This window comes from Zalophus californianus, chromosome 6 (genome assembly GCF_009762305.2).
Source record: "Zalophus californianus isolate mZalCal1 chromosome 6, mZalCal1.pri.v2, whole genome shotgun sequence".
NCBI lineage: Eukaryota > Metazoa > Chordata > Mammalia > Carnivora > Otariidae > Zalophus > Zalophus californianus.
The window spans coordinates 83,417,183-83,425,547 of NC_045600.1; the positions used below are offsets into that span (position 1 = coordinate 83,417,183).

At 41.4% G+C, this 8,365-nt stretch overlaps 1 protein-coding gene across 3 annotated transcripts in view; it reads left to right on the forward strand.

The window, feature by feature from the left end:
- The window catches only part of NUSAP1 (nucleolar and spindle associated protein 1), a 35,539-nt gene extending 28,031 nt beyond the window's left edge, over window positions 1-7,508 (forward strand). For all 3 annotated transcript variants that reach the window (XM_027572695.1, XM_027572694.1, XM_027572696.1), the window contains 4 exons: window positions 896-1,053; window positions 3,223-3,339; window positions 4,446-4,554; window positions 6,112-7,508. In XM_027572695.1, the coding sequence (XP_027428496.1) occupies window positions 896-1,053; window positions 3,223-3,339; window positions 4,446-4,554; window positions 6,112-6,205 (478 nt within the window). In that variant the 3' untranslated portion in view covers window positions 6,206-7,508. The remainder of the gene's footprint in view (window positions 1-895; window positions 1,054-3,222; window positions 3,340-4,445; window positions 4,555-6,111) is intronic.
- Window positions 7,509-8,365: the final 857 nt, after the last annotated feature.

Here is an 8,365-nt window from a genome sequence, read left to right on the forward strand (position 1 = left end):
TTGGAACTCTATTTATTGAGTTAGCGTGGAGTCTGAGGTACCTCTCTGTGGCAGTTTGGACTGTATATAATAGTAGTGAGGAACACCATGGTCAGGGCGAGTCCTCGCCCCACTGCAGTGTTCACAGCAGCCTGGACTTCACCTAACATGCAGTTGTCTTAACCGGGTTGTACGGTATTCCATAATAATTTTGGGTCCTGATACAGGATCGCTACTACATTTTAGTTGTAGGTCCAGAAGTTCTCTTCTGTTAACCCCATCACCACCACCATCATGTATATTTATGTCTGTCCTTCCTGAATTTCACTGAATCTAAGACACCATCAATTGGAGACTCACCATTATTTTATGAACCACTAAGAAAAATCATTGCCAACTATGATGTGTTACTAATTATGAAACATATCCCAATTTCAAACATTAAAATGCATAAAAAATATGCATCATAATCAGTGCAATAAATTTATGGCAATTTGCTAGGAGAATGGGCTTATGTACCATTTAAATGAATGACCATCTACTAGGAAGACGGAAGATCCGTTCCGATATTTGGCATAGCAGTCTTCTGTTCCCCGATTGGCCATCACCAGGAGGAGAAAGAGGGGAGTGCTTAGAGTACCTCCTAAACTGTAATTTGAGCCCCAGAGGCATTTCCTTGGAGCTCTACCTTGTTCTGCCATTGGCCAAGGCAAGGAAAGCAGAGAAGACAAAACCATATTTTACAAATCAAGTGTTGTAAAATGTTTATTCTGCAAAAAAGGTTCATTATTCACGTAACAAGTACATATCGAGCCCTTTCACTGCTTGGGGATGGGCAGGTGGTTTTGCTTGTATGCTTGATACAAGTTACTCTTCACACAAATACTCATGTTTGGTACTCCACTGTCCTGTTTAGGTTTTCAGCTGCTACCAAAGATAATGAGCATAAGCGTTCACTGACCAAGACTCCAGCCAGAAAGTCTCCACATGTGATCATACCTGGGAGTACCCCAAAAGGCCAGGCTGTGCTCGGGACAGACAAGTTAAAGACCACAAATGGAAATTCTGTTTCTGGTAAAACAAAAGAAAAAACTGGTTCATCTTTAAGCCACCTAACTTCCTGAAATTATTAAGTGTATTTGTTTACTTAAAACCTCTCCATAACTATAAAATCAAAAGCAAAAATTTCACCATAGCCTATCTTTCATTTTATATTGGTGAGGAAAATGCCAGAGACACAAACAAAAAACTGGTATCTGCCTGAAGACTCCATCTTGTCTCTAAGGAGACCTAAGATGGTGACCCTCCCTGAAGATCATTCAGTCCCTTCTTGGACTCAGGGATTAGAAGGAAGATCACAGTATTCATTACAGCCTCTGATTGGTCCCCCAGGACTATGAAACTAATAGGATCCCAGAGTTTGTGGGATAAAGGCCAAACTATGAACTAGATTATGTAAGCCAGAATAAGCCATATGGATACTCTGCTACACATGGCCTACTTAATCATTACCTACAATCATTAGGTAGTTTTCAAGAGAATACTGCAGTAACAGTACAAAGTTTAAAATATATATATATATAACCAGCATGAGGCCTATATTAGAACTGAGTATGTCAATTCTCCTGAGAGTCCTATCGAATACATGAGGCAAGAACCTTGATCACATAGAAAGGCCTGCCAACTCCCGAGACTAGAGCAATCCAGCAGGGGCTTCAGAACAGTGTTGGTAATGATCTGTGTGGAGAGTCAATGAGGGTTTCTTCATACCTTAAAGACAGAAGAGTGAGGCTGACAGCTACATTTTAAGCAAGTCCAGATGTGGGAATAGTAAATTTATGTGATTCTTCCTCTAAATGAGCTCTCTCATTCCCAGCTTAACTCTTAATGTTACCACCACCAGCGAACAAACATTCCATGTAACCTTCTAAATCTTCCTGTGGTAAGGGAAGAAAGGGGCCTGGACAGAAGGCAGTGCTACAAATGGAGTGGACTTGCCTAAGATAGGACGGTGTTATTTTACAGAGAGCTGGGGTCACTGAGTAGACCACTTACCTCATAATGAGGAAGGACTCACAAATGCTTACAGATCACAACCTGAGGCAGAAACTAAATGCTTACCATATTGTGAGCTTTCTCATGGTAATTCAGGGGTGTGCCCAGTTGGGATGGGATAGTTTTTTTCCCCCAACTATCAGATACGAATCTTATGTAAAGGAAATCAAATTGTAGGATTTTTTTTTTCCTATGATTTGCTTCGTTCGCTCAGTGTAATGTTTCAAGAATCACCCATATTGATAAATGAGCTAGAAAATTTGTTCATTTTCACTGGTATGGATATACTTCAATTTGTGTTTTACTGGTCATTGAGTACGTATTTCCAGTTTTTGTTGTTATGGTGTCATGACCATTCTGAACCATGTCTCCTGTACACGTGTGAGAGCTTCTCTAGAGCTCGGAGGGACTGGGGTGTGGCAGGGCTGCAGTTACTGGACAGGCTGAATTGTACCTATTGAAACTCTGCTCGGCATGGTGGACAGCCCGTGTTCCCCCACTGCCGGCACCAGAGAGCCACACGATGGGATCACTTTCAAACGGGTTTTGTGCTTTTCTCATTGAACCAAGTGGCCCTAGATTTTGGTTGCTTATTCATATATACGCACGCAAGTGCTGACATTCGACAATAGCCTGAGAACAGCCTGTGATGGGAAAGAATAAAAGGTGCCCGATATATGGTGCCAACTGTAGCAAAAATTTGGCTTACTGAGTCTTGTCATTCTGGTATATTTATGGTACAAAAATTCATATTTTTAAATAACTGCTTTTATAAATAACAACCAGAGCCACAAATATTTTCATTTATATGTGATGAGGTTCCTTCCAGCCTTATAACTATATGATTGAAAATGTTACTACTAACGTATTATTAAAGGGTAAATAACATCAGGGACATGGCCTGAACATTTACCCATCAATTATGTAAACAGGATTTTCAACCCCCAGGTGACTCTAGGAAATATCCTAATGCTGAGACTATTTGGGGAACTACTCACAAGGGAAGCAGGTCTCGGTGGTTAGCTTTCCTTATTCTTTTCTCCCTTTTCCTTTTTAAACCTTCATGTTTGAGACTGTCCATAGAGATGATATTTTTAAGACTGAGAAATGGTACTTCAACAAAAAACTGTATAGGTCTTTTTTTTGCCCCCTAATTAAGCCCTGGGGTTTTGTTTCTTGGTTTCGTAGTTGTTACCCCATTCAAACTGACAACTCAGGCAGCACAGACTCCAGTCTCCAACAAGAAGCCAGTGTTTGATCTCAAAGCAAGTCTGTCTCGTCCCCTCAACTATGAGCCACACAAAGGTACGTGCAGATGTTCTGAGATAAAAGACATGCCAAAGACTTAGGATTAAATAGTTCTACATCTGAGGATGTGAAAAATTTTGGTGCCTCAGTGGAAAGCCATACTTGGCCACCTAGAATTTCTTCCCCCGGGGTCCACAGGACCCATGATTTTAAAAGACTGTCCACTAAGCAAATACTAAATAATCAGTTCACTCACATTTTTGTTCATCAAAACATAACTTCTAATCTGTGTTACAGCCAAGAAATAATAAAATTTCAGGCAAAATCAAGAAACTTGGAAATTGGTCTGTGGGCAAATGAATGTTTTCTTTACAACTTTTAAAGGATCCCAGGCTGGAATCCACCTGTCCAACAACCTGGGACATTTACTGGCTATATAAATGCCCATATAAATTGGGCCTATATTAAAGTATCTGTATATCCATTTAAAATACCAATTCTAAAAACAAAAACCAATACTTCATGTGATCTTTCAGTAATTCTAGAATTGTTTTTTGTTTTTGTTTTTTTAAAGATTTGTCAGAGAGCACAAGCAGGGGGAGCGGCAGGCAGATGGAGAAGCAAACTCCCCACTGAGCAGGGAGCCCAACATGGGACTTAATCCCAGGACCCCGGGATCATGACCTGAACCTAAGGCAGATGCTTAAGGGACTGAGCCACCCAGGCATCCCTAGAATTGCTTTAAAACAATAAGACTTCCTGGGATGCCTGGGTAGCTCAGTTGGTTAAGCATCCGACTCTTGATTTCAGTTCACGACATGATCTCAGGGTCATGAGACTGAGCCCGCATTGGGCTCTGTGCTCAGCTCAGAGTCTGCTTGAGATTCTTTCTCCCTCTCCCTCTGCCCCTCCAGGCTGTGTGTGCACACATGCTCTCTTTCTCTTAATAAACCTTTAAAAAAAAATTTATTTTTAGAGGAAAAAAAATACGATTTATATCATTTATATTTGTGGAATAGGAATTAAACTAATAAATATAGTGGCAAATGTCTATAAAAATAAAGTATAAATATTGATAGCAAGCAAATAGCCTCAGATGAAGAGAATAAAATTGGGAATATAAGCAGAAGAATCTTCTTAAATCTTTGTCTCTCCTAAACTAGGCAAGCTGAAACCATGGGGTCAATGTAAAGAAAATAATTCTCTGAAAGAGCACATAAACAGAGTTAGCTTCCACAAGAAAACTTACAAACAACCTCCTCTCCAGACTAGGTGAGTACATAATTATCCAGTTCTATAGTAATTTTAGTTTTGAAAGGCTATAAAAGCAAAGCCTCTGAGGTAGAGAGGTTCAGTAATAGTGGTGTGTAAGGAAAGGGTAGTCGGGGAATCACATAAAACTTCCTGAAGATACATGTGCCTAGGCGCCCCCCGACAGTGGTTTTTAATTCAGAACTGGGAGGTGAGGCCCAAGCAGCTGCACGATTTCCGAAGCTCCATAGGTGATACAGAAGGGGACCATGTTCTCACAGGACCTACCAGCCCAAACAGTGTACCTGGATATCCCTCCAGACAACAATCCAAGGGCCCAGGTGTAAATTCTTCAGCCCCAGGGAAACCAGGCTTATTAGGCTTCAAGGCCCTACCCAGAAGAAATCCCCAGATGATCCTTACAGGCTTCCTTCTGTGTGAAAACCAAAGCCAGAGCTTGCTGTGGGCTGTAGCTCGTCCAGTTGAGTTGATTCCCTGCATGAAACCATCCTGATACAAGATTACCCATCATATGACTTGCCTATATCCAGCTGCCACCAAGACATTTACTAACTATATTTGCTATTAAGATTGTTAACATAGGGGTGCTTGGCTGGCTCAGTCAGAAGAGCATGGGACTCTTGCTCTTGGGGTTATGAGTTTGAGCCCCACATTGGGTGTAGAGATTACTTAAAATCTTTAAAAAAAAATCATTTATTTATTTGACAGACACACACAGCAAGACAGAGGGAACAAGCAGGGGGAGTGGGAGAGGGAGAAGCAGGCTTCCCGCGAAGCAGGGAGCCCGATGTGGGGCTCGAACCCAGGACCTTGTGATCACGACCTGAGCCAAAGGCAGACTGAGCCTTCAACTGAGCCACCCAGGCGCCCCTGATTTTTTTTTTTTTTTAAGTTTAACATAAACCTAGCCTTCCCCCGCCCCTCCTACCAATCCCCAGTCCCTTCCAGAAACATACACTGGCTTAGGTCAGCAGACCCTAGTTCTAGCACTTCACCAGACTATAGGATTTTTGAGCTTGACATTTGACTTCCAAAGGTAGAGATTTCTCATTTAAAACAAATTAAAGGGGGCACTTGGGTGGCTCAGTTGTTAAGTGTCTGCCTTCGGCTCAGGTCATGATCCCAGGGTCCTGGGATCAAGCCCCGCATCGGGCTCCCTGCTCGGCGGGGGGCCTGCTTCTCCCTCTCCCACTCCCCCTGCTTGTGTTCCTTCTCTCGCTGTGTCTCTGTCAAATAAGTAAATAAAATCTTTAAAATATATATATATATATAAAACAAATTAAGGTACCAAGGTTCCTTTTGTTCCAGTTCCATGCTTAATTTTAGAATGCTACATTAACATTAAAAGGAAAATACCACTTTCTAGCCCTTTAACACAAGTGACTTAGAGATGTGGCTTCCATAGGCCACTAGCTAGAGCACAGTGTCCTATAAGAGTGTGTTTTGTACAAGTATACTGGACTTCAGTTTAAGCCTGGACATTAGAGTGACAGGTACTTAAAGTGGACTTTTGTGGAGCTTCACTAGACCCTAATGTGTACCTATCCCCCTCTTTAGGGAGGAACAACGGAAACAACATGAGCAAAGACGAAAGGAGAAGAAAGCAAAGGTTTTAGGAGCTCGAAGAGGCCTCATTATGGCTGAAGATTAATTTTTTAACATCCTGTAAATAGTATTTTATTCTGAACCCTTTCTTTATTGTAAATATTTTTCTGTCTTTCCCATTTCAGTCAAAAGACTTTTTTCTGCTCTTTGTTCACTATCTATGTAGTGTTGGTGGTTCTCTTCACATACTACATCCCTGAAAAGTTACCTTAAAGCTCACAAATTCTTTGAAATGGTTTTTACCTAAGTTTCTGTACAATTCAGTTTTCTAATGAGACTCATCCTATAGATTCTTGACCTAGATCTTTAATGTCAAGTTCCCTGTGCTGACAGAACTGGAATCCTCTTCCAGACAGAAGCATTTACCTGAGGGTAGGTAGCTGTACCACAACCTTTAGTAGAACCTAAACCACTAACAAGCTGAGAAAGCCACCTCATCCTTCTCCGGAGAATCGAGTCTTCTTAATGAAACAGGGACCCAAACGGGTTGGTAATGGCATAAACTACCTATGTGAAGTGTTTTGTTACCTATGCACACTTGTTCCAATCACTTGATGGAAATGCCCTCTGTCACTCAATATATTCTTAAAAACTCTATAGCTCATTCTAGCCTTAAAAATATACAGGGCCATACTGAAATCTGAGGATTGCTGCTTCAAGGATTAATATGCTCTGTCAGAGTTACATCTTACTCACTTTATGGAAAAGACTAGAGTTGCTTAGCCTCACAGCCATGTTTGTTGCACCTAGGTAGAGCTTTGTACTGTTTAAGATTTTCATAAATGTTTTCTCATGGTGGTAGATTCTTTGTAAATAAATTTACTTCATGATTGAGTTGACCAGCTAAGATTAAGAAGTTTACTGGGGCGCCTGGGTGGCTCAGTTGGTTAAGCAGCTGCCTTCGGCTCGGGTCATGATTCCAGGGTCCTGGGATCGAGCCCCAGTTTGGGCTCCCTGCTCAGCGGGGAGTCTGCTTCTCCCTCTGCCTCTGCCTCTCCCCCTGCTTGTGCTGTCAAATAAAGAAATAAAATCTTTAAAAAAAAAAATTATACTCTGTGCATCCTGTCCTGACCACCTCTTTTCACCCTAAGAAATGACCGTGTTGTCCTCTTGTATTTTTCACAGCCCATGTCCGACTCTGTTATACCTACTGTTAAACATACACGAGCCCACAGAACATTGGCATACTCCCGGGTGCTGAATAAACTCTGATTTTGCTATTAAGAAGCAGAGATCATGGGGCGCCTGGGTGGCTCAGTCGTTAAGCATCTGCCTTCGGCTCAGGTCATGATCCCAGGGTCCTGGGATGCAGCCCCGCATCGGGCTCCCTGCTCCACAGGAAACCTGCTTCTCCCTCTCCCGCTCCCTCTGCTTGTGTTCCCTCTCTGTTTCTCTGTCAAATAAATAAAATCTTAAAAAAAAAAAAAAAAAGCCAAGATCACATCAATTAAACCACTGTCAAATACACTGCAGCCTGGAAGGTAAAATGATCTAATCATTTTGGAAAACAGGTTGGTGGCTTCTTAAATATGTCTACCACATTACCCAACAATGGCATGGGTCACATTGACGCACATGACCTTCTACTCCTAGGTATATACCCAAGAGAAAGAGAAGCACATGGGCAACTTCTAGGCAGATATTTACAGGACTATTATTCACTGTAGCCAAAAAGTAGAGAACATCCAGCTGTCCATTAATAGATTAAAAATGATGATGCACTAAAAAGGAATAAAGTACTAATAAAATGTTACAACATGAGTAAATTTCACAGATATTATGCTAAGTGAAAAGAACCAGACATAAAAGATCACATATGATTCTCTTTGTACAACATATCCAGACAAGCTAAACCTATGGAGAAAGTAGAGCAGTAGATACCTGGGGGGGAAGGGGAGGGGTGGTGTTAAGGTTACCTCTAGGACAGATAGAAATTTTCTAAAATTAGCTGTGGTTAAGCCTGACAAGTCTGTGAATATACTAAAAATCACTGAATTGCATAGGAATCTTTAGCAATCTCCTTTCCTTAAATGATGGATTAGAAAACAAGAAACCTACAAGGAATAGAGTAGGAGAAAGACATCAACAGTCATCCCAAGGACTCCTTGCTTTGGCAATTGCCTATGTGTGTAGGGGAATTGTTCCTAATGAATCATTTTAACCCAAACCACTTAAGTCCTTTACACGATACCTCCACATCAGGACT